Source organism: Lagenorhynchus albirostris, chromosome 13, assembly GCF_949774975.1.
Source record: "Lagenorhynchus albirostris chromosome 13, mLagAlb1.1, whole genome shotgun sequence".
In the NCBI taxonomy this organism is placed as follows: Eukaryota; Metazoa; Chordata; class Mammalia; order Artiodactyla; family Delphinidae; genus Lagenorhynchus; species Lagenorhynchus albirostris.
The window spans coordinates 26,596,473-26,622,624 of record NC_083107.1 but is presented as its reverse complement, the minus strand read 5'-3'; the positions used below and the strand labels follow the sequence as shown (position 1 = coordinate 26,622,624).

The window sequence follows — 26,152 nt, the reverse complement described above, 5'->3', positions numbered from 1 at the left end:
ATGGCGAAAACAAAGCTATACAGACAAAATCTCACACAGAAGCATACACATACACACTCACAATAAGAGGAAAAGGGGGAAAAATAATCTATCTTGCTCCCAAAGTCCACCTCCTCAATTTGGGATGATTCATTGTCTATTCAGGTATTCCACAGATGCAGGGTATATTCTTAATTGTTTAATTGTTTAATGTAGTATAGTCTGAAGTCAGGGAGCCTGATTCCTCCAGCCAAGTTGATTGTGGAGGTTTAATCCGTTGCTTCTGAGGCTGCTGGGAGAGATTTCCCTTTCTCTTCTTTGTTCGCACAGCTCCCGGGGTTCAGCTTTGGATTTGCGTGTAGGTCGCCTGAGGGCATCTGTTCTTCGCTCAGACAGGATGGGGTTAAAGGAGCACCTGATTCGGGGGCTCTGGCTCACTCAGTCTGGGACTGGGGGAGGGGTACGGAGTGCGGGGAGAGCCTGCAGCTGCAGAGGCCGGTATGACGTTGCACCAGCCTGAGGCGTGCCATGTGTTCTCCCGGGGAAGTTGTCCCTGGATCACGGGACCCTGGCAGTGGCGGGCTGCAGAAGCTCCCGGGAGGGGAGGTGGGGATAGTGACCTGTGCTCGCACACAGGCTTTTTGGTGGCTGCAGGAGCAGCCTTAGCATCTCATGCCCGTCTCTGGGGCCCACGCTGATAGCCGTGGCTCGCGCCTGTCTCTGGAGCTCCTTTAAGCGGTGCGCTTAATCCCCTCTCGTCGCGCACTGGAAACAAAGAGGCAAGAAAAAGTCTCTTGTCTCTTCGTCAGCTGCAGACTTTTCCTGGACTCCCTCCCGGCTAGCCGTGGCGCACTAACCCCTTCAGGCTGTGTTCACTCTGCCAACCCCAGTCCTCTCCCTGCGATCTAAGCTCCGAAGCCCAAGCCTCAGCTCCCAGCCCCCACCCGCCCCGGCGGGTGAGCAGACAAGCCTCTCGGGCTGGTGAGTGATGGTCGGCACCGATCCTCTGTGCGGGAATCTCCCCGCTTTGCCCTCCACACCGCTGTTGCTGCGCTCTCCTCCGTGGCTCTGAAGCTTCCCCCCTCCGCCACCCGCAGTCTCCGCCCGCAAGGGGGCTTCCTAGTGTGTGGAAACCTTTCCTCCTTCACAGCTCCCTCCCACTGGTGCAGGTCCCGTCCCTATTATTTTGTCTCTGTTTTTTCTTTTGCCCTACCCAGGTACGTGGGGAGTTTCTTGCCTTTTGGGAGGTCTGAGGTCTTATGCCAGCATTCAGTGGGTGTTCTATAGGATAGGAGCAGTTCCACGTGTCGATGTATTTCTGATGTATCTGTGGGGAGGAAGGTGATCTGCGCGTCTTACTCTTTGGCCATCTTCTCCTGGTCCCTAAGGCATCCATGGCTTCTCTTTCTAAAATTTCATTCCCATAGCCAATCCTCATTCCTGCCCTCCCATCGGAACTGGCCTTGTTATGTAAGTATCTTTTGGCTTACAAGAGTTCTTACAAAATATGTATTCTGTGTTTGTCATGTATTTTCAGTTTATATAAAAGGTATATCATTATTTTTGTTATTTTCGCTAAGCATTGTATTTTTAACATTCATCACATTGCTACACATACATATAATTCAGGTTTCTGATCATTGCATAGTACTCCATTGAGTGCATCTACCAATTTACCTATGCGCTTTCCCTGTAATGGACACCCAGGTCGCTGTCAATTCCCAACAATGCAAAACACTAGCAGTGCACATCCTTGTCCATATTGCCTTATGGACCTTGTGAGACTACCTTTGTTGCACAGACCCAGAAGTGGAAATCTTGGATCATAAGCTATATGTATACTTAATTTTCTACATTAGTACCAAATTAATTTCCAGTCTATATTCCTACCTGCAATGCATGAAAATTCCTATACTTCCACCTTTCTGCCAGTAATTTATAGTTTTGCCAGATAAGAAATACAAGTTTCTATACCATGGAAAGGTAGGGTTTTTTGGTCATTTTTAATTAAATGTTACTTGTCTTGAGAATCTACCCTATCTCCACTCTGTAATTTCCAAGGGAAGAAAGAGTCTTTCAGAGACTTCCAAAATTACTGCTGTGCTTTCCACCAGAGTGCATTCATATGTTCATCCAGACATAATTACAATATACAACGTGACAAAAGTACAAGAATGGGCTATTTTCATTGTTTTTATCAGATTTTGACATACAACAGATAAAAGATATGGAAGATTTTAATAGCAGTATTAAGTTTGATTTAAAGTATCTGTATAAAACTTTATTCCCAAAACACAGCATCCACAGTTGTTCCAAATGCCCATGGAATATATACAAAAATTAACTGGACATTTAGGCAAAATGTTGATAAATCCCCAAAGTAGAACATTTGTAACTAAGCTTATATTCTTTAACCACAATACAATAAGGTTGGAATCTAACAACTACAACTCTTTCCTTAAATATTTTAAAACATTCTAAACTTTTGGGCTATAGGAGAACTAAGAATTGAGATTATAGAATTTTTTTTCATTAATGAGAGTAAAAGCACATATCCAGAACTTACGGGATGTGACTAAATCTATATTTAGAGGAAAGTGTATTAAATGATATTTAGTTCAACAAACTCAAGTAAGCATTCTATAAATCAGTCCCCAGAATTGATCGATATAACCAAGATCTAGTTCTTTCAAAAAAAAAAAAAGAAAAAATAGACCAAATCTCTGGTTATTCTGACCATGAGGAAAAGGATCAACACTAATAGTATGGAAGGGTATAACCACAGTCAAAGAAGTGATTTTTTTTTAAAGGATTACTGTATGCAACTTTAGGCTGATATATTTTAAAACCTAAATTAGATGGGTGATTTTCTAAGAAAATATAAACAGAATTGGCCAAGAAGTTTTAAATCCTAAGTAGATCATTAATAATAGAAATTTAAAAGACTGTCAGTAATCTGTAGACCTCCCCACCTCTAACTATGTGCCCTCCAGAAATTTTGTACAAATATATATGCCCACCAGAAGTATGAGAGAATGTGTTTCTTCATTCCTTTGCCAACTATGGGTAGTATCAGTCTTTTTAATATTTGCTAATCTGATGTGTAAAAAAACTCATTGCTTTAAATTGCAGTTTTTAAATATTAGGTTTCAGAGATTGCTCTTTACATTTCTTGTTTTGAGAATTAGCTGCTTATATCCTTTGCCCATTTTTCTCTGAAGAATTTTTCTTATTAATTCTTGAGCATTATTTATATTGTATTAATAGTGTAATAGCATTGCTGTGTACTCAACTTCTTTATTTCTTTTTTCCATGCTAAGAAAGATGTCCCCAACCACAAGACTATAAAAAAGTATTCTCCCCTATTTTTTTAATACTTATTTAAGGTGGAGGGCAATGCATTTAAACACTTAATCCACATGGAATTTATTTTGTGTGTCTAGATATAATTTTATTGCCAAATGTTTATCTAATTGTCAGTAGAGATTTTTAAATAAAGTCATATTCATAAATTAATTTATGAGAAGAAACTAAACTGGACTCTAATCACTTGGACTTGGTAATTAATAGCAGTGGTTCTTTTGAAATTTCTACCCAAAGCAACTAAAATACTATGCAAACACCTTATCAAAATGGAGAGATTGGAAGAGGAAACTAATTCTGACTGAAATATGAACGAGTTTTATTTATTAAACTTGAAGTTAGATCAAAACATCCAAGTGAAAATATCTAAAAACATAGATACATATGATCTCATGAGTATGTCATGATTGGAATAAAGATTTTAGAGCCATCCATGTAAAAAAGGTGATCATAATCCTCATAAATACTAAAGCTAAGAGGAAAGATTTCAGAGAATGCAGAGAAGAAAAGAGAGTGAGAGGGTCACTTCCAGACCATAATTTTTCAAACCTGATAGAAAATCCTTTGGGACTTATGTCATCTAGCTCTACCACCCTCTACAAGATTTTAATGATCATTTGCTAACCTTCCAGTTTTTCCTGTATATTAATTGAGGACTTTAGCTCTTGATTTTCTTTCTTTTCTACCCCAAACCCAGCCATTATCTGGGAAACCTTACCATCCTGTTAGTTTCTTGACCTTGGTTCTAATGACAAGTACTTCCATTACATTTTAACTATACAGTCTCATGGCCATACTTTGAATTTTGGCATTACTCAGATTCGTTATGTCTCTGCAATCTTTACTCATTCATGTATGAAAAGAAATTTTCTGAGGACCATTCTGCAGGCACAATGCACTTTTGATTTGAGGGGGAGGATATATTAGAGTTATCATCTACCATACTTGCAGAAATAATTGACCAGTTCTGATTTTCTGATGGTGAATAATAGTTATCACCTTAGTTCCTGCTTTTATAAGTTCTAATCTTGCCTCTCAGAATTAAATCTACATCAAAATGTTATTTTGGGGGCAGACTGGCTAGTAAGTTTTAGTATTGAAACTCCAGTTGCCAGTTTGATCCGTGCATATCTAAAAACTTTTCACAAGAAAAGACTGTCTTTTGGTGCCATCGACTGTATTTCTAATTTTGACTGTCTTATCAATGTGTATCTCTGGTCCTAAACTTTAGTGGTTATAAATTAGCATAAACCCATTTTTCTGAAAGAAAAGCATCTTTCAGCAGGCACCTTGCCGGCAGAAGGTCAGCAATAACAATCTTCATACATGAAGAATAGCTGTATAAGGTGGTGTAAGAAAATATAGCCTTTTTCCTATATTTGATATGTTTTCCTAAGCTCAGTTTCCACCTAAAAAGTCATTATTTAATTGAAAATCTTTTTTTTTTCTGGGTCTCTGTGATGGTTTGTCTGATCAATGAATATGGGAATGAATTTCACGTAGATTTTAATTAAACTAAAAAGTACTACGTAAAGCCTGAAACATCTCTGAGATGGCGGCAGTTACTTTTTCCCCAGTTGTAGTAAGGCATTAACAGGTGAGTTTACTCTCACAATAATAGAAATTAAAACAGAAGAAGCCAGCCAGTGTGTATCTCCTTTTAAGACTCTCTGCAACAGAAAGCTTAAACCATGGTAGCTGATAATGTGAGTTGACTTGTAGTCACAAGTCTTTATGTGTAAGCCCAGTTGCAGAGAACTGGGTGGGTTGATTCACATCCAGGCGCTAAGGGACGATGAGATCATTAGAGGAAATGCCTGAGACTCTCCCACGGACTAAGGAAAGTGGATTGTTGTGGTTTAACGACAGCATCTGTAAATGAATTCAGTAGCAATTATGTTCTATCCTATGGTGGGTCCTCAGCACAAATTGTCAGGCACGGTGCAGGCCTGTGAATTGTGGTTATTGATTGAATCTGTGGAAGTCAAAAGAGCGTGACGGCACGGTTCTGACGGTTTGCACTTAGCGCTAGCTGTAGTGTGTGTAGCGCTGAACCATACGTACCATACCCAGCGCCCACATTTTTGTTAGGACTGTCCACTGTTAAATGGAAATGACGCTGTTGGTCACCTTCCATTGTTCTTGTACCCCAGATTCAGTAACAGAAGATATAAGAACAGAGAGCACGAGAACCTTTTTTCTCCAAATAAGGCTTCATAATCTACATGTATTTCAGTTTGCGTACATGAATAAACACATTGTTACAGCTTTCTTGAGATCTTTAACATACCATAAAAGTCACCTATTTAAAGTGTACAGTTAAGTGTGTTTTAGTATATTCAGAGAGTTGTGCAACCGTCACCCCAATTTAATTTTAAGACATTTTCAACACCTACCATAAGCACCCTATATACATTAGCAGGCACTCATTTCTCCCAATTTCCCACCCCTGCCCCAGCCCCTGCTCCGGCTGTGGTTACTAATCTGCTTTCTGTCTCTATAGATTTCTTTATTCTGGACATTTCATGTAAATGGATCTTTTGTGACTGGCTTCTTTCACTTAATATTTTCAGAGTTCATCTACATTGTAGCATGTATTCATTCCTTTTTATAGCCAAATATTCCATTGTATGAATATACATATTTTACTTATCTGTTCATCAGTTAATGGATATTTGGATTTCTTCCAGTTTTGGGCTACTATTAACAAAGCTGCTGTGAACATCCATGTACAAGTTTTTGTGTGGACGTATTTTACATTTCTTTTGGGCATATGCCCACGAATGGATATACTCTGGATAATATGGTAACTCTATATTTAACCATTTGAGGAACTACCAGACTTATGAAAAGTATTGTTACCATTTTGCATTCCTAGCAGCAATGTATGAAGGTTCCCATTTCTCCACATCCTTGAAAACACTTGTTTTTGTCTGCCCTTTTGATTTTCACCATCCTAGAGGGCTAACTAGATACATTTTGTTGAGAAAGAATTTATTTTTAGACTATTTTCTATTTTTAAATGTTTACCGTTTTATAGGCAGGAATGAACTTAATCAAAAAGATTGAAACTAGAAGCAGAAACACACACACCAAGGCTCCTCATTTAATCCGATGTAAACGTGTGTGCTTTACACCCAGTGGTGCATACCATGTACTTTGGAAGTGCCAGAGGTTCTCAGACTCGTTCTTGGAAGGGACCATCAACACTTCTGCTGCCTCTGCTCCCCAGGGTGCTCCAGCCTCTGCTTCAACAGCTCCACCACTCACTTACCGCTCATTGGCAACTTGTTTCATTTGTCTAAGGCTCCAGTTGGCAAAGGTTTTAAAACTTCAGAAGATCTAAAATCTGCCTGTACTAGATTTCCTGGCTCTGCTTCCAGTTCTGCTCTCTGAAGGCACAGAAAAGAGATCTAATCTTCTACCTCTCAGGTCCCCACTTCCTTCCCTGAAGTATTTTCCCTCAGGTCTTCACTCTTTGAACCATTTCTCACAGGTCATCCTTTCTACTCCCCTTTCCTAAGTTGACAGCTTCTGGGTCTATTTGTTGGCATCCTGTTTTTAAGCATGTCCCTTTGAACTAAGCATGTTGTGCTTCAGGTGGTGACAGAGGATTTATCATCTTCCTTTCTGTAAGCTAGAATATTTCTATGGCCTAACATATGTTTTACCCCTACTGAACTCACCAAAACCATTAAACCTTTATTGCCACACTCTTCCTTATAAGTTTTTGTTTGTTCTCATTTCTTAAACTGATAATACATGGTACAAAATTAAAAATATATAAAAGAGTGTTGGATAAAGTGTCTTCCCTCTCCCGTTCCCAGACACCCATCTTTCCTTTCCAGAGCTACTCAGTGTTACTTGTTCTTGCAAATCTTTACAGAGATTTTTAAAACACTTGATCGAAGTATAATTTACATACCATAAAGTACATCCATTTTAAGTATACAATTCAATTCTTTTTAGTAAATTTACAGAGCTGTGCAATCATCACCACAATCCAGTTTTAGAACACTTCTGTCACCCAGTAAAGTCCCTTATACCTGTTTGCAATCAATCCACATTCCCAGCCCCAGACAACCTCCAATCTGCCTTTTTCCTTTTCTGCACGTTTCATGTAAAAAGAATTATATAATATCTAGTCTTCTGCATCTAGCTTCTTAGCATGATGTTTTCAAGATTCATCCTTGTTATATAGTATGTATCAGTACCCCTTTTTATTACTGGTTAGTATTCCATTGTATGGCTCTACCACATTTTGTTTATCCAGTTGCCAGTTGTTGGACATTTGGATTGTTTGATTTTTTTTTTCTGGATAATGTGAATCATGCTGCTATGAACATTTTTGTAAAAGTTTTTGTGTGGACATATGTTTTCATTTCTTTTGCATATATACGTAGGACTGGAATTGCTGGGTCATATGGTAAGTTTATGTTTAGCTTTTAAGAAAATGCCAAAGTGTTTTCCAAAGTATCTGTACCATTTTACATTCTCAGCAGCAGTTTGTGAAGTTTCCAGTTTCTCCACTTCCTTGTCAACACTTAGTACTGCCCATCTTTCTTATTATAGCCATCCTAGTGGGTGTGAAGTAGTATCTCATTGTGATTTTAATTTGTATTTCCCTAATGACTGATAATGTTGAACATCTTTTCATATGTTTATTGGCCATGTTATATCTTCTTTGGTGAAATGTCTATTCAAATCTGTTGTCCGTTTTTAAATTACGTATGTGTAATGTCTCACAATTTATTTAAACCTTTAATTTCTCCCACCAGTGTTATATAGTTTTTGGTGTGCAAGCCTTGCACTTATGTTGATAAATTTATTCCCTGATTTTCTTTGCTTAATTTTATTTTCAGATTGCACGTTGCTAGAATATAGAAATACAACTGATTTTTTTATCTTGTTGATCTTTTATTCTGCAATCTGGCTAAACTTATTATTAGTTCTAATACTTTGGGGATTCCTTAGTATTTTCTACTGATAGCATCATGTCATCTGCAAATAAAAAGTTTTACTTCTTCCTTTCCAATCTGGGTTCTGTTCTTTCACAGATATTTTATACATAAAAAGCAAGTAACTGCATATGTTTTCTTCCCTTTTCACAAAAATGGCAGCAAACTTTGTTTTTTGTACTTGACAGTCTATATTGAAAGTCCATTTTAGTGCATAAAGTGTTCTCTCTCTTTTTTTTAAAAAAACAGCTGCAGAAAAATTATAGTGGATTGCCAGTCAGATCTTCCTCACCACCCTTGCATACATATTGATTTAACATCATCATAGTCTCATAGTTTTATATTAGTAGCTTTTTACATTTTTTAATCTAAATCATTTGTTCTTTGTAACCCTTCTATAATTTCAGAAATTTAGGTGTTCCCTTTTCTAGATGGGGAAACTGGCACAGAGATTATGGCTTCTCAAGTAGAGACAGCTAGTAAAGGGAAGATCTGAGACTGGTTTAGGTCTTTGGACACCCGACTCAGAGCTTTTTCTACTGCCTCAGAGTTGCTGCTACTCCTCCTGCCTGATGTGTAGGGCCTGACAATTATCCCTTGTTTGATTTGGCCTATCATGCCTGTTATTATTTGGGATCCTGACAGCACTTTCGGCCCTCCCAGATGTGCATCCACCAACTTATCCTTCAACCCCTATAACTCCATCTTGCCCTCAAGTACATAATGAGAAATTTTGTTGTTTTATTCAAATCTAGTTGTGACCATGTCGACTAGGAAAAACAAGGCTAACCCGGCAGGGCTTATTCTGCCAGCCTTAATGAACCTTGGCTAAAATTTTCTCATCTTTTCTTTAACCTCTAAATGCTTGCAAATTATCAAATTTGTGATCCATGCTAGAATTTTACAGGTCATCATTATTAAACCCCGCAGTTTGCAATGCTTATCTTTTTGAAAATTAAAGTATTTCCTGTCCCCAGACATCTAACATAGCCAGCCCCGTCTCCTCCAGGATCTGTTGCAAATTCCCTGAAGACCCTGAAATATAGTTTATCTAGTTCAGGGAAGCAGATATTCTGTTTCCTTTCCTGACTTGGGCTTCAATTTACTCTACCAAATGTGTTTAAGTAGACAAGCATCTGACATTTATTCAAAATATAGATGCCCAGAGCCCTCACCTAGAAACTCCAATTCATTGTTCTGGGTTAGGACCCTCCCTCAGGAGATTGTTCTGATGAACAAGTTTAAGAAATACTATTTTATATCATATTTGTTCGACTATATTTTGGTAATCTTTTTGTCATCCACTAACATTCCACCATCAACTCCCTTTATTGCTCTACTTGCTAAAAACAACCTTTTGGGCTAAATCTTTAAGTGCTTTTTACAATATTCCAGTCACTCAGGACTTCTCATGGCGCCTCTCAGGTCTTTGGCATTTACCCTTTAAGTTTCTAAGTCAGATCTTACTGGAAAGCACTCTCTGCAGTTCATCACTCACTCTCTTTAGTTATCCCCTGCCTTCTTTATCTCTCATCAAAATTTTATGCTGGTGTCAACTCAGAATTTCACTCTGAAGGCACACCAGGCTAATCTTTCTCTTGCATCCTCTTCAGAGTTTTTTCAAGTCCTGGGAGCATAGCCAGTCTCTCCTGCCTTCTTAAAACAGCTCAGGCCTGTATCCAACTGCAGCAGCATCCCCCTCCCCATCCAGAAGTGTGTAGTAGCATGTTCACATCGACACAAGCTTCCTGGCAACCTCATCTCAACAGTTTGAACTGAATTAGAAAGGGCTCTTGGTGATAGTATTTTCTTATCCCTTGGGTAACTGTGCCATTGACTACAGGTAATGATGACAGGATCTCTTGTTTTTCCAGGTGACAGACCATATTTCTTCTGACTCTGTTTCGTCTTCTACCAGCAGTTTCTGGAGCTCGAGCTCTACCCTTTGCAACAAGCAAAATGTACATATGTTAAATAAGGGCATACAAGCAGGTAAATTAATTTAAACATTTCCATTGAAATACAGGTAGCACTTAAAACTATGGTAAGATACTCAACCTCACTCACAAAAAAGAAATGAAGATTAAAACTACTCAAATGCCATTTGTCACCTATCAGATTGACAAAAATCTAAGTTTGATAGTAAGTTTGTGGGCAAGCCTGCAAGGAAATAGGTACATTCTAGTAGGAATATAAATTGGGAGTACAACCCCTATTTGGCAGTTTCTATCAAAATTACTTTGACCCAGCACTTTTACTTTAGAAGTTTAGCCTATAAATATACAGTGTATATGTGTAAAATGGCAAGTGTACAGAATTAACCACTGGAGTATTGTTTATTATAAGCAAAAAAGTAAAATCAACTTAGATGTCCACCAGTAGCCAAATTGTTAAATAAATTATTGTATATCCATATAATGAAGTCCTACATGGGATGAGGAAGCTCTTGCTACTAATACGTCAAGATCTCCAAGATACATAGTTAAAAAGAAAAAGCAAGGTACAAAATAGTGTATAGCATGCTACTACATGTATTCAAAAAATAAAGGAAGGAAGAGAATTGCTTGAATGTGTGCAAAAAATTCTCTGGAATCACAGGGTTAAAAACTTAATGAATGGAGAAGAAGAGTGGGAAGGAGGCTTTTCACTTTATGACTTCCTATATCTTTTGACTTTATAGCACAGAAATAAACTTGCCCCTTGATTATTTTTCCCTTCGAGTCATGTCTTTACATCTGTTAACCTCTTCCTTACCTGGGTAACTGCCAGTAGGACTATAAGCACTTACTGTCCCTCTCACTTGGGACCAGAACTGAAATCCTTTTCCCATTGAATCCATATTAGTAGTTCTTTCCCTCTAATATCTAAACTGACAAATGAAAACCCTCTCTCCCTCTCTCTCTCTCTCACAGACACACACACCCTCCATCTCTCTATCTCTACCCTCGTCTTCCCTCTCTTCTCTTTCCCTCATACGCCTTCACCCCACCCAAGAGGAAGCAGTAGCCTGCGATTTTGAAGGCTTAAATTTTTTTCATTTACTGAAGTGGAATAAAAAAATCCAACTCTAATGGTAATAGTGAAACTACCCTTCCTTATTCAGGTATCATAATAAGAAAAACATGTATATTACTTATCATAGTTAGGATACTTTCTGATGACAATAAGAGAAAATACAACTCTAACTTGTTCTAAAAAATAAGGAAATATAAAATCTCACATACCGAAATTACAATAAAACTTTGAAGAGGCTTGATGTAGTAAGTACAATAATATGATTCCAAAACAGTTTATATCGCCTTTCAACTCTGCTTGCATTGTCTTTTGCATTCATTCAGAGCACTATCTTCAACAAATATTTTTACATAACGATACTTGTTAAAAATATGTCTCAATGATTGTTTTGAATATTTTACCAGATTTATTTATTTATTTTATTTATTTATTTATTTTGCCACACTGTGCGGCACGTGAGATCTTAGTTCCCCAACCAGGGATTGAACCTGTGCCCCCTGAAGTGGAAGTGTGGAGTCCTGACCACAGGACCGCCAGGAATTCCCTATTTTACCAGATTTAGATATGAAAATTATAGATCTTCTCAATTCCTTTTCTTTGCAGAATAGAAAATAAATGATTAGTTGTTTTTTTAAGTTTTCATTTACTGACTTGAATATACCTGCCAACCAAGTCCCAAGGCTCTTCCCAGAGATAGCTGTGATCTTTCCCCTTAGGTACGTTGGAGATTGTGAATGGTGTCAGAAAACACACTCGAGATGTTGGAATGACTTTCCCAACTCCAAGTTCTAGCGAGGCTAGAGTAGAAGAGGACAGTGATGTGACTTCTTGGTCAGAAGAAAAGATAGAAGAGAAAAGCCTCCTTACCAGTTATCCTGGGGACAGAAAGTTAAGGAAGAATAAGCAGAGCTGCTGGGAAGGTCAGTTTCTAATTCTGCTTTCTTAGTAGAAAAACTAGTGAATTTCAAGTCTTTTGCAAAGCTAAGATTCTTTGTTTCTAAATGATTTAATGTTGACCCTATCTTTTCCCCAGCACCACCTTGGCAAATTTTCAAAGTACAGTCATCCCTCCGTATCTGCAGGGGATTGGTTCTGGATACAGAACCAATTGGTTCATGGATACCAGAATCCATGGATGCTCAAGTCCTTTATATAAGATGGCATAGTACTGCCCCCTGAATCCAAGGATCCCGTGTACATGGATACAGAGGGCTGACTGCATCCAACACTACAATTCCTGAGTCACACCTGCAGTTAAGCAGACTCCAGGGCCTCCTGGTGGCCGCTGACAGCTGAGTCCCTGAGAGCCTATATTATGCACGTCTCTGGTGAAAAAAGTGAAAAATCTTCTTTTTTTCTTAAAAATAATTCCTATAGGAGTTTCATGGTTTGTTCCTGTGGAAAATGTGAAGTCTGGTCCTAAGAAGGAAAACCTGCCCAAGTTTCATGGCCCTGGTGTCTCCTGGTTTGCACCAGTAACCAACACCACACCTTGGAGGGAGCCACTACAGGAACAGAACTGGCAAGGACAGCACATGGACAGCCACAGTTCACTAGCAGGCCCAGGCAGAGATCCACTGAAGCCATTTGTGAGAGCAACCCTACAGGTACAATGACATTGAGTTAATTTTAGCCATATGTTTAAGGAGGAAGAAGGAGCAAGATACAAAAGAGTTAAACCTGTGACTTGGCTTTCTGAAGTACAGTCAACTGATCCTCGTTTCTAGCACCTCCACAGTTCATCTGTTCTCACACTCATTAATCAAAGGCTGCCTTACTGTTAGCTGTTATAAATCGTGCATCACCCTCAGTATCTGGGGCAAGGCACTAGAAGGGAGGATGTTGTGTAGCTGCTCATTGGGTTTGTAGATACATACCAGCACGTGGAGTGCAGTAGAGGCCTGATGTTTGCGTCAGCCTTATATTTGTTCCTGCATTTACATAACTCCTGTTTCTGCTTAACACAGGGTTTTAAAGGCACTGGCTCTCTTCTTTATAAGTACCTGGGGAGCTAAAGAAAATGTTTTTGTTTTGTTTTTAAATTTTATTTATTTATTTATTTTATTTTTGGCCTCATTGGTTCTTCACTGCTGCGCGCAGGCTTCCTCTAGTTATGGCGAGTGGGGGCTACTCTTCTTGCTGTACACAGGCTTCTCATTACGGTGGCTTCTCTTGTTGCGGAGCACAGGCTCTAGGCACGCGGGCTTCAGTAGTTGTGGCACAAGGGCTTAGTTGCTCCGCGGTCTGTAGGATCTTCCCGGACCAGGGATCGAACCTGTGTCCCCTGCATTGGCAGGCGGATTCTTAACCATTGCACCAACAAGGAAGTCCAGAAAATGTTTTTTTTTAATGATGTATTTCTTTGAAGGGAAATTAAAAATAGCACAATGGGCCAAGCTTTATCCCATCAACACTGGGGAGAGTTGTAATTGCCACAGTCTTAGTTCTTGGCTTATTCCAAAGGCATTTCTTTGATCCCTCTGATTTTCCTACTGGAGCTTTCCCGCACAGGGAGTTATATAATTCTTCAACTCTAGATATTTTCTATAAGTTACAAACAGGCTTTCCAAACCTGTTAGGCAGGTACTGTTTTTTCTAGGCCCTTGGAGAAAAGCCTACATCATTAATGTGAGGTTGGGGGCTTTTTCTCCTCCTCAGGAATCACTGCAACTTCACAGACCTGACTTCATCTCCCGCTCTGGGGAACGGATAAAGCGCCTGAAGTTAGTAGTCCAGGAGAGGAAGCTGCAGAACATGTTACAGAGTGAACGGGAGGCACTGTTCAACACTGTGCGAGAATGGCAGGGCCACCGGGACGCCATGCACCTGCTCCCTAAGAGAGGTATACTCTTCCTGTTCACTTTCCTATGACTTGGTAGAGAGGGCAAGGTCTGCTTCATGCAGCACTGCTCAGTGCCAGGCCAGTTACAGATCAAAAAGTGACCTTTTGCTTGTTGAGACTCAAATCTCCTTAGGTAGTAGAACCTGCCCAATTTAGCTCTCAGCACTTTCACAATCCAAATAAGCCCAGTTACTCTTGCCCTGTCACGACACTTTAAAAGTGAGAGTGTGCAGTGAGAATGGTGTTTGGGTTTGTTGTTGTTTTGGGGGCGCCACGTGGCTTGTGGAATCTTAGTCCCCTGACCAGGGATTGAACCTGGGCCCTCAGCAGTGAAAGCACAGCGTCCTAACCACTGTACCGCCAGGGAATTCCCAAGAATGGTGTTTTTAAAAACCAGCTCTGTCACCATGAGCAAGTTAGTTCCAAAAGTATAATGTTTTGAGGGGCTTGGGCCTGATTCCAGTCTTGCCTTCCTCATAGGGTAGCAATAATAATAATAATAAATACTTACATAGCCCTTATGTTTTGCCCAGACATTGTTCTTGTTTAATGCTTACAGAGCCTCTCTGAGGTGATACTATGAATATCCCTGTTTCACAGATGAGAAAACTGGGCCAAAGAGAGATTAAGTACCTTGCCCAAGATTTACACACCTGTTAAACTGGGATTTGAACCCTGGTGAGCTGGCGCTAGAGTCTGTTCTCTTAACAATTATGCTAGATGTAAGATCTCAATAAAATAATATGTGACATCTGTGAAAACTATAAAGTACTACCTAATGATTTCATCACAGCCTTACCTGTAAACTGGTCAGTGTTTCAATGCACACTGTCTAGTCTGTGCCACAGTGTTGTGTCTTCAGAAGCCTCAGGCTGCTATCATAGTCATCATAGTCTAACCCTGGCCTTGGCCTTGGCCATTACTCACCACCCAGCACTGCCAGCTCAGGGTAGGGGCTCAAAGTCCCAGCAGCTCCCTCTCACAGTTCTTGAGCAACACACCCTTCCTTATTAAGGCACAATACCCTGTTACTGATCCCCTAAGTGTCGGGGACCCCTCAATGGGTCCTCTGCCTAGAGTCACAGATGTCAATTGAATGAGACCAGGTTCGACATAGCAGAGCATAGACTTTATTCATTGATCAAGGAATGGAGAAAGGAGAACTCATGTTCTAAAGATACTTTCTCCCTGAAGGGAGCAGAGTAAAGGATTTTAAGGGTTAGGAGGCAGATAGGTCATTAGGGCTTGAGGAAAGGGGTGGAGATTTTCAGGGGCAGCCGGGGGCAGCCAGGACATGCACAGTCTTCCATGGTCCTTTGCACATGCCACAGATTGTGCCTAGCAGAGTACAAATGTCCCCTTTGAGCAGAGATCATAGCATGGTAACGAAGCAAAGGTAACTTTTGGACACTTCCAGGTTTCATCCGCGCACGCTTGTTCTTACGGTCCAGTCAGAACCGGTTTGGGGGAGTTCACCACTATATATCTCTCAAAGCATGTATCTCTCAAAGTACAGCTGCAAAACATCTCTGCCAAATGCCAGGTACTTTTGAAACGAACACAAAGATAAATCAGGGCAAGTGTCCTTCAGCTCTCAGGGGCTGGTATGGAAACAGAGAGATAAATCAAGTCACAGGTCCTTCAGTTTTTAGGGGCTGGTATGGGTGACACCACCACTGCTACTCAGCCATAAAAAAGAATGAAATTTTGCCACTTGCAGCAGCATGGATTAACCTGGAGGGTATTATGCTTAGTGAAATAAATCAGACAGAGAAAGACAAATACTGTATTACATCACTTATATGTGGAATCTAAAAAATACAACAAACCAGTAAATATAACAAAAAGATATAGACCCACAGATATTGAGAACAAACTAGTGGTTACCAGTGGGAAGAGGGAAGCGGGGAGGGCCAAGATAGGGGTAAGGGATTCAGAGATAAAATAAATAAGCTACAAGGACATATTGTACAGCATAGGGAGTATAGCTAATATTTTATAATAACTATAAATGGAGTATAACCTTTAAAATTGTGAATCACTATGTTGTACACCTGAAACTTATGTAATATTGTAAATCAACTATACCTTAATTAAAAAAAAAAAGATACAATCCATTAAAAAAACCTCTTCTTCTTTTGCTTAGGCTTCCTGGCTGCCCAAAAGAAAAGGCCTGTTGGAAAGAAGGAAATGATTCAGCGGTCTAAATGGTAAGGCCAAAAGAATAAGTAACTATAAAAGTATAAATCAGGCCACCAAATGGTCAGGAGCTATAGCTTGGCCCCAGAATAAAGGCATATGCTCTAGTTAAAACATTTTGAGAGCTAAAAAAGAAAAAAACAATACATTATGAGAAAATTAGTTATAAAAATAGTTTCTCACTTATGGCACTAAAAAAGAAATGAAAAATAGCAGATCATGGTATGGATGCCTCATATATAAAAAAGACAAAGAATCGCCACTAATTTGCTTGCCTTAATCAGGCTTGTGTTTGTTAGAAACAAATATAAATAAAAAATATTTTTAAATAAAAGTAAATATCTGGGGCCTTACATCTAGACAATCCTTTTACTAGGAATTGTATCCAGTACAATGGGAGATAGGGGAATAGTCTCCAAAACACAGTAAATTAGGCTTAAAAGAAAATCAAGTTTCAGAAGCATGTGTACACTGCCACCATTTGTAGTCTTTAATAAAAAAGTATTTGTGCTTACATAGATGCATATACTTGTATATGCATAGACTATCTCTGGAAGGATACCCAAAAAATTTGTAATAGTTGTTGCGTTTGGGACAAGGAACTGAGTGACTGGGGTACAGAGGTTGGAGAAAGACTAATTTTTTACCTTTTGAAATTTTGTGCCTTTGCATTTATTAGCAATTAATTAATTAGAGATATGCATATATTGCTCATGAGACTGCCATATAACTAAGTTAATGGTTGGTTACCTCTTAGGGGGTCATTGGAGACTTCCTTTAATAAGAACAGTTTTATAGTTGGCATAGTGCTTGAAAACAATTTATCTTAGGTAAATTAAAACATTGCTCTGCTCTTGAAATCTTTTTACTCTCCATTTAGTAAACCATTTCCTTATAGGTATTTCAAAGGGATGCTTTAATCAAGTGGTTCTCAAAGTGTGGTCCATGGGCCTCTGGAAGTTGCTGAGACCCTTTCAGGGGATTTGTCAGGTCAAAACAAATTTCAAAATAATACTAGGATATTATGTGTCTTTTTAACTATTGACATTTATACAGATGATGCAAAAGTAATGAAGGGAGGACTAAAACTGCTGATGCCTTAGCACTATTTGAGACAGTGGACCAAACTGTGCTAGTCTAGTTGGCATTTTATTCTTCACAGCCACATGGCAGCAGTGTAATGGAAGTACACATAAAGCACTTCTGCTGCATACCAAGATACGACGATTGGTTCAAGGAAAAGCCTTGGTTTGTGTAGTGAGCTGAACTAGCTGCCTTTTTCATGGAACATAGCTTTTACTTGAAAGAATGACTGATAAACTAATTATTCCAAATTGGGTATATGACAGATATTTTCTTGAAAATGAGGAAGTGAATCTGTCACTTCTCTGGGAAAACAGCTGACAGTATTTATTGCCAAAGAGAAAATCTGAACTTTCAAGTAAAGAATAGAATTCTAGAAAACTTATGTCTACCACTATGAGATTGACTATCTCCCAGTACTTAGACTTTTCTGATGATATCAGCAGTGACATAAATAATTGTAATATTTTTCATATTATATAAGTAAATATGTCAACATTTAAACTACCACTTGTCAAGATTTGGTATAGTATCAAGAAAATCAGGGAATTCCCTGGTGGTCCAGTGGTTAAGACTTGGCCCTTTCACTGCTGAGGGCACAGTTTCAGTCCCTGGTCGGGAAACTAAGATCCTACATCCCGAAAGCTGAGCAGCCAAAAAAAAAAGAAAATCGGCAATTATCTGAAAAGAATATTAAAATACTCTTTTCTTTTCCAACTACATATGTGTGTAAACTGGATTTTTTTAAATGTACACTTTAACCAGAACAACATATAACAGCAAACTTAATACAGAAGCAAATATAAGAATTCAGCCGTCTTCTATTAAACCAGACATTAAAGAGATTTGCAAAATATGTATAACATGCCACTCTTCTTATTTTTGTTTTGGAAAGTATATTTATTTTATATGTTAACATGTAACAGGCTTATTTTTTTTAATAAATTAAGAAACAAGTTTTTTATTGAAGTATAGTTGACTTACAATATTATATTAGTTTCAGGCATAAAACATAGTGATTCAATATTTTTATAGGTTATATATACTCCATTTAAAATTATTACAAAATAATGGCTATGTTTCCCCGTGCTATACAATGTATCCTTGTTGCTTGTTTATTTTATACATAGTTTGTATCTCCTACTCCTATACCCCTATTTTGCCCCTCCCTCCTTCCTTCTCCTCACTAGAAACCAGGGGTTCGTTCTCTGTATCTGTGAGTCTGTTTCTGTTTTGTTATATACATTCATTTGTTTTATTTTCTGGACTCCACACGTCAGTGATGTAATACAGTATTTGTCTTTCTCTGTCTGACTTGTTTCACTAAGCATAATACCTTCTAGGTCCATCCATGTTGTTGCAAATGGCAGAATTTCATTCTTTTTATGGCTGAGTAGTATTCCACTGTATATACGTACCACACCTTCTTTATCCATTCATCTGTTGATGGACACTTAGGTTGTGAAATAAGTATTTTTTAAATTCTTTTTAAATGTTTTAATTTCTAATACAGTAAGTATCAATAGATAAAATCCACTTTCACCAAAATTGCCCTCAATTTTTAGGAGTATAAAGGTGTCGAAAGTCCAAAAACTTTGAGAATTATTGCTTCATTCTGAATGTCACAAAATTTAATTAATGGAAATTACATAGTGTTCGTTGTGTGGCAGCTAATAACACTCTCACCTCAGCAAGAGGAGTCCTTGCTATATGGGACTATGAAGCTTGCCTGCAAGAAGGTAGGGCATCTTCTGAAAGGTATCTGTGCTTTAAAATATAAGTATAGTTGTAGGGGTGGATTAAGTACCCATCTTCTAGGAAGAGACAGGTTTTAAATTGACACATTTTCATTAGAATACTTCTGTTCCTTTTTATTTCTGATATGGCCCCCTTTCAAAGAAGCCATCTACTTCCATGTGAGAATCATAGAGTTGAATGGGATCTTAAAGGTCATCTAGTCTACCTTTAACTTTTAGGAAACTGTAACCCAGAGAGAGGTTGCCAGCAAGTCAGGGCCAGAGCTGGGGTTAGAGTCCGGCAGCAGGCTCCCCACCTAGCACTCCTTCAGGTGTATCATGTGGCGGACTTGGAGCTCTGGAGCTCTGTGTTACTCATCATCTTTTCCCATCACCTACCTCTACCAAAGATGTTTAAACGTTTCTGATAAGAAAAGATTTGGAGAAGAGAGAACCTGACTCTCTTAACTTGAAGCATTTCTTCCAATGTGTCCTTTAAGAGAAGTGTTTTCACTAACTTATTAGTGCATATATTTGGGTATGCTCCAGGCACTGGAGTAGGTACTACAAATGAAAGATAGTTGACTCCAGACCATGAGCAGACAGACAGTCCCAATAGTATGTAGTAATTGCTTTCAAGGATCCATTTACAAAATGCAATTTCTGGCTACTCTGATTAGCCCGACTCCCAGCTTTCCAGCCCTAGAATACAACCTTTACTGGCCCAAGCAGATTTTCTCTTCACATCACATGTTCTCCTTGGGATAACTCGTCTTTTTCCAATGGCCTTTGTTATCCCTTCTGTAACCGTGACTTTTTTTCCAGCTTTACTGTGATATAATTGACATTTAACATTGTATAAGTTTAAGCTATGTAATGTGATGATTTGACATACATGTGTATTGCAAAAATGTTTACCACAATAAAGTTAGTTAACACATCCTTCACCTCACATAATTACCATTTTATTTTTCTTGTTGTTGTTTTAGTGAGAACATTAAAGTTCTACTGTCATAGCAACTTTCAAGTATACAATGCAGTGTTGTTAACTGCAGTCACTGTGCTGCATATTTGCTCCCCAGAACTTATTCATCATAAAACTGGAAGTTTATACTCTTTGACCAGCATCTCTCCATTCCCCCATCCCTCAGCTCCTGGCAACCACCATTCTGTTCTCTGTTTCTATGAGTTTGATGTTTTTAGATTCCACATATTAGTGAGATCATACAGTTTGTCTTTCTCTGTCTGACGTATTTCATTTAGCACATTGCCTTCACGGTCCATACATGTTGTTGCAAATGGCAGGATTTTTTTCCTTTTTTATGGCTATTCCATTATATGTATATATATATCACATTTTCCATTATATGTATTCCATTATATGTATGTTCCATTATATGTAGATATATATATCACATTTTCTTTATCCATTCATCCGTCGATGGACACGTACATTGTTTCCATGTCTTCACTATTGTAAATAGTGCTGCAATGGACATGGGGGTGCAGATATCTTTTTGAGATCATGATTTCATCTCCTTCAGATATGTACCCACAAGTGGGATTGCTGGATCATACGGCAGTTCTATTTTTAATGTTTTGAGGAACCTCCACACTGTTTTCCATAGTGGCTGCACCAGTTTACATTCCCACCAACGGAGCACATTCTCACCTCCTCACCAGCATTTGTTATCTCTTATTTTTTTGATAATAGCCATTCTAACAGATGTGATGTACTATCTCATTGTGGTTTTCATCAACAGTGACTTTTAAAAATATATGTTTGTTCTTCTTTGGTCTCTTTCCTGACCTCTACTTTTGTGTTTTCATTTAGTGATTATCCTCACTGTGTCCAAAGTGGAACTGCCCATTTTCCTCTCCCACACTTACTTGGGCCACCCACTCACCCACTAGAAAAGCTGGGGAGCTATTGCCTCCAGCTCCGTGACCCCGCACTGTTCGTGCAGCCAGCTAGTGCGTCCTGGAGACTCGCCTTCATGATCGCCCTGGAACCCATTCTCCTCACTACCTTGATGCGGGCTTAGCCTCCTCTCTTGGAGGACTGCTCTTCTCCCCCTTCTGCTCTTTATCTTCTCTAATCTCTTTTCCACAGAGCCGCTGCATCATTATCAATGATTTTCTTTTCAGATTATAGAAAACTTTGGAAAATATAGAAAAAATTAGAAAGAAGAAAATAAATGTCACTCATAATTCTTCCATCTAAACATAACTAACACTAGTCCTGTTTCTATGGGGATTTTGCAGAGACCTGTGTTAACACACTTCTTTCTCCCCAGATTGTTTATCATACTATATCTACAGGTTTGTAGCCTGCTTTATTTCGCTTAACATTGTATTGTGAACGTTTTCCCATAGCATAAAAACTATTTGAAACATTTTATGCTTTGTAATAATTTTATTATAGCCCATAATTTGTTTAACTGTTCTTTTGTTGGAGATTTACATTATTTCCAGTTAGAGTGTATTTATCAAGTGAATGTTTGATCATGTTCCTCCCTACTTAAAATCAGTGGCATCCAGTCCCTGATAGGACAGAGCCCAAGGTTTTCACACGGCTACGAGACCTTCACCCCATCTGCTTCCCTCCTGTTCCCCTACACTATCTCCGTGAAGCCTTGACTCCATTCTTACCAACACTCCCTTCTCCCCACCTCCCCTTTCTGCTCCTAACTATTCTTCAAGACCTACCTCAAGCTTAGTCTCTTCTCTGGTCTTCCTTGACCTCCTTCAATCAGAATAAGTTCTGTTTCTTTTCCTATGTAGCATTTTGTAGATATGACGATTATTGTATTTTCTTTTGCATTATTTTTCATGCTTAAAAATATGGTAGTAATACAAAATCATTATCTTATATTGAAACCATACATTTTTCCATATAGAGTGAAAAGAAGTTCATCTCCACCCCTTATTCCACTTCTTTCCCATAAGTAACCACTATTAGCAGGATTTTATTATATTTTTATCTGTATCCCTTTTCAGATCATGAGCACTCCAGGCCAGGGTTCTTTGTGTCCAAGTGTCTAACAGGAAGCTGGACACACAACAGGCCCACAGCCTGTCTGAGGGACTGAGTGCCTGGAGAGCAGTAGAGCTTAGGGAGATGTGGGGAGGAGTGATCGTGTGCCTCTGTGGTCAGGTGGCCTCACTGCTTTCTGTCTTTCCATCGGTGCCATTTCTAAGGATTTATGAACAGCTTCCAGAAGTACAGAAAAAGAGAGAAGAGGAAAAGAGGAGATTGGAATATAAGTCGTATCGGCTGCGAGCCCAGCTATATAAAAAGGTCAGTCAGTCCTAGAGCAGGATTGATGAGGTTTATCAGGGGAAAGAGAAATTGAGAAAAACACATCTGACCTGCTTGAATTAACCACATTTGGAGAGTGAACTTAAGCTCATAACGCATTATACCACTACTAAAATTTAGAAGATAAAAGCACCTGTAACTAGACTTCAAATCTGAAAATCTAGAAAGGCAAATCTAAAAAAGGCATCTTCCAGGGACTTTCATGATGGTCCAGTGGTTAAGACTCAGTGCTTCCACTGCAGGGGGCACAGGTTTGATCCCTGGCCAGAGAACTAAGATCCCACATGCCTCACGGCACGGCCAAAAAAAATTGTTTTAATGTTTTAAAATTGTTTAATAAATAAATAAACAAGGCACCTTCCAGGCATACATTTGGAATGAAACCAAATTTCATACTTGGCTGTCAGTTTAGATGCCATGCTGGAAATGCCCACATCTGATGAGTTTTCATCCAGAGTCCCAAATGATAGTTTTATGCCCCTTATGGGTGAATCATACACCACTAGAACTTTTTAAATAAATTGGAAAATGTCCAAGTGTAGCATACAAGTTGGCAGTTTGGGTACTCAGAGCCTTGAAGCCACTACCATTTCCTGCCCACAGCCCCAGTAGAATCAGTGGTACTGCAAGTTTTAGAACCTCACAGGCCAGGGGACTTGATACCAATTAATTCCTTGAGAAAGCAGATGGGCTACTATGCCTGAAGGTCCAGATCCTTCAGTGTTCTCATTTCTTTCCCAGCCCCCTCACTTCACCCCCAGAGGACTCTGAAAGTCAGAAACCAAGAGATGAGTTCATATCAGACCGATGTGGGATTGGAGAGCTGCTTCTGGAGCACATACTGCAGCTCAGGCTGGGCTCCCTCAAGTGGGGACGCCCCAGGCACTACATGGCCTGTCTGGTGTGTCAGCATCACAAGGCCAGGCCTCTTATTGTGCTTGTGTGTTTGTGAACTGATAGGTGGATTAGTCTATTAGGATTATATTAATATTATATTTCTGTATAGACTATAATAGACTACAGATCATCTTCCCTAAACACTTCAGGAAGTATTTTTTGTATAATTACCATCGTTTCTTTAGCTGGGGAAGATAAACAAGATTTGGGGAGAACAACACTGGTCTCTTCAGCAACATGTCTGGGGTAAAGAGTGGCTGTCTGCCTCTAGTGGCAAGAGTATCTAACTTCTTTCCTGCCTTTCTTTTCTTCCACAGAAATTGACCAATCAACTCTTGGGGAGAAAAGTTCCTTGGAACTGACATAAGAATATTTTCCTCAGAGCCTTGGAATTATATTTTATCAGCCTGGAGGAGCACAATCCTTACTTTTATGAGTCTGGTTTAATAAAACTTATCTTGTTGTCCATGTGTAGTTTAGAAGTAGTAACCTTCTGAAGAGTCTTGGGTAGAATGATGACTAAGATTATTAATGGTTCAGGAGCAATACTTTCTCCACAGTGGCCTTGCCCACAGGGACGTTTGTTACAATGGTATTATCTTAATTCTAGGCAAGAGTAAGTCCCTTTTTGTATGTGTTTTTATAGAAAATAACTTCTGATTGATTGACTCATAGTAAAGCAAGCAGCAGAGGGTTATTTCCCATCTGTAGAGGTGCAGGGAGCTATGCAGTGTCTCCCTGATGTGTGTGGGGAACTTCAATCTAAAAGCACCAGTCAAGGAAAAGAAATGCAGCATAACATGGTGAGAGCCCTTTGTTGACTTGGTGTCAGGCAGTGTCTGGTTAGGGTAGCCATCAGGTGGGCCCAGAGACTCTCAGCAGACACAGGTGCCTTGGGTCCAGAGCTACCTCCTAGCCTCATTCCAGCTTCCTTCGGGGCCGTTAGCCTTTAGTAGACAAAACTCAAGAGGCAACAGAAGCTTGATTTAAATCATGACCTGGCCCTGGCCAGTGGGATGTGGGGTTGTGCCACTTCTAGGCCTAGTCCATGTCAAATCCCACACTCTGTCCCTGGCTGCCTTCTTGCCCTTCAGCAGAGACCTTGGGGCCATAGCAGACTGATGGCATCATTGGCCCTGATCCTTCTCACGTGGATTCTTCTCACACTCCTTCTCCTCACCCTTTCCACATGACTTCGCATTTCCTCTCACTGAAGAGGCAGGGCATGACACCTGGAGATCTAAGGGGTGGCCCAGCTGAGCTCAGCCTAAGCTGCTGACCCCCAGACTCATGAGCTGAAAAAATGTTTATCATTATTTTGTGGTGGTTTTTTTATGCAACATTCTCGTGGCACTAGATAAATGAAACAGTAGCAACCCCAAAAACTGAATGGAGCAGAACCACCCCACCACCAAGGCCATTGGGTTCCAATGTGAGCAAGCAGTAAGCTTGTACTGTGCCGTCGCAGTGAGACTTCAGGGTTTGCTTATTACTGCAGCAGAGCCGATCCCTCCTAACTAATCCACAACGACACAGATCATAGGGCCCCCTCCTTGCTCCAGTGCCTGAGAGACCTGAGCAGAGGGGAGACGGCAGATAAATTGAATTGCAGGGACAGCAACTAGCCTATAGCTTGTGGAGAAGAAAAACTAGCCCATCTTCCAGAAGCCGAGGCGCTGGTAAAGGGCCAGGGCAGAGTACTGCAGTGCGCTGGTGCTGAGGACCACTTTGCTGTAGCCCTGGTGCCACGCAGACTCGGACAGTCCTGACCAGGGCTTTTACTTATCCCCTGACCGCGGTGCTCCAGGGCCACACGTAGGTGAAGCAGCTGCAACTGCTCATTCCACAGGGTGGCCTTCTGAATGGGCAGCACTCCCACCATGCCCACCACCTGCCCCCCAGACTCAACCACCCAGAAGCAGGAGCCACTCTCACTGAAGTAGGATTTGGTGATGTCAGACATGTCTGTGCAAAGACATGACCTCAAACTGGATCCAGTGGTATTTGGCAGGAAACCTCAGGGCAGCAAGGAGGGCAAGGCTGGCCACGAAGGTCAGGACCCAGGAGCCAGAGACCAGGAATAGGGCAAGGGGCCCCCGCAAGCAAGTGCACAAGTGTTCGGGGCAGCTTTAGGATGTGGTGGAAGGTTGCGGGAAGGTGCTCGGTCATCACCTTGGAGAACAAGCCCACGACCCATTTGCGATAATTTTCCTGGTATTTGTGGATTTGATGAGCCATGGAAGACTTCTGTGTCTGGATCTCAAAGTTCAAGAGAGAGGTAGGAGTCCCTGTATGACTTCCTGGCAGCCCTGGGGGAGAGAGAAGAAGCCATGTGAGTGGCTTATCCTCCCACCCCCCAGAACCGGGGATGACCCTGCTCAAGGATGTGTCCTTCTACTTCTACCCAAGAGGAAATAGGCCACAATCACTGGGAGAAGGTGTAGAGTCAGCAGAAAGGTCTGCATTTGGTCCTGTCTCCATGCATGACCTTGGGCATGTTACATAATCTTCTCCAAGAACCTGCCTTCTGAAGTTGTTTAGAGGACTTAATAACATATACAAATCTCTGGTTATGAAGTACCCTCCCCTCTCCCTCGTTCCCCTTTCCCTGGCTCTCAGCTTCTCCATACATTGGGGTGGCACCATGCAGCAGCCAAGCGTGTATCCCTCTCCCAGGGACCATACACTGCAGTGGTCCTGTGTTTCCACGTACAAGTTTCAACAAAGGCTTCTTCCCACTTGTTTGCAAATTTTCAGG

The 26,152-nt window shown here is 40.1% G+C and overlaps 2 protein-coding genes across 2 annotated transcripts in view; one reads left to right on the top strand and one right to left on the bottom strand.

The window, feature by feature from the left end:
* ALMS1 (ALMS1 centrosome and basal body associated protein) overlaps positions 1–23,862 on the top strand; it is a 229,346-nt gene extending 205,484 nt beyond the window's left edge. Inside the window, exons 16-22 of the mRNA XM_060168612.1 lie at positions 10,175–10,292; positions 12,032–12,235; positions 12,693–12,922; positions 13,974–14,157; positions 16,304–16,367; positions 22,377–22,476; positions 23,712–23,862. Of these exons, the coding sequence (XP_060024595.1) occupies positions 10,175–10,292; positions 12,032–12,235; positions 12,693–12,922; positions 13,974–14,157; positions 16,304–16,367; positions 22,377–22,476; positions 23,712–23,756 (945 nt within the window). The 3' untranslated portion in view covers positions 23,757–23,862. The remainder of the gene's footprint in view (positions 1–10,174; positions 10,293–12,031; positions 12,236–12,692; positions 12,923–13,973; positions 14,158–16,303; positions 16,368–22,376; positions 22,477–23,711) is intronic.
* Positions 23,863–24,911: 1,049 nt separating this feature from the next.
* Positions 24,912–25,632, bottom strand: NAT8 (N-acetyltransferase 8 (putative)). The gene is given in 5 exon segments (XM_060170026.1): positions 24,912–25,152; positions 25,154–25,173; positions 25,175–25,364; positions 25,366–25,484; positions 25,486–25,632. Coding segments are annotated over 5 exon segments (717 nt in total).
* Positions 25,633–26,152: the final 520 nt, after the last annotated feature.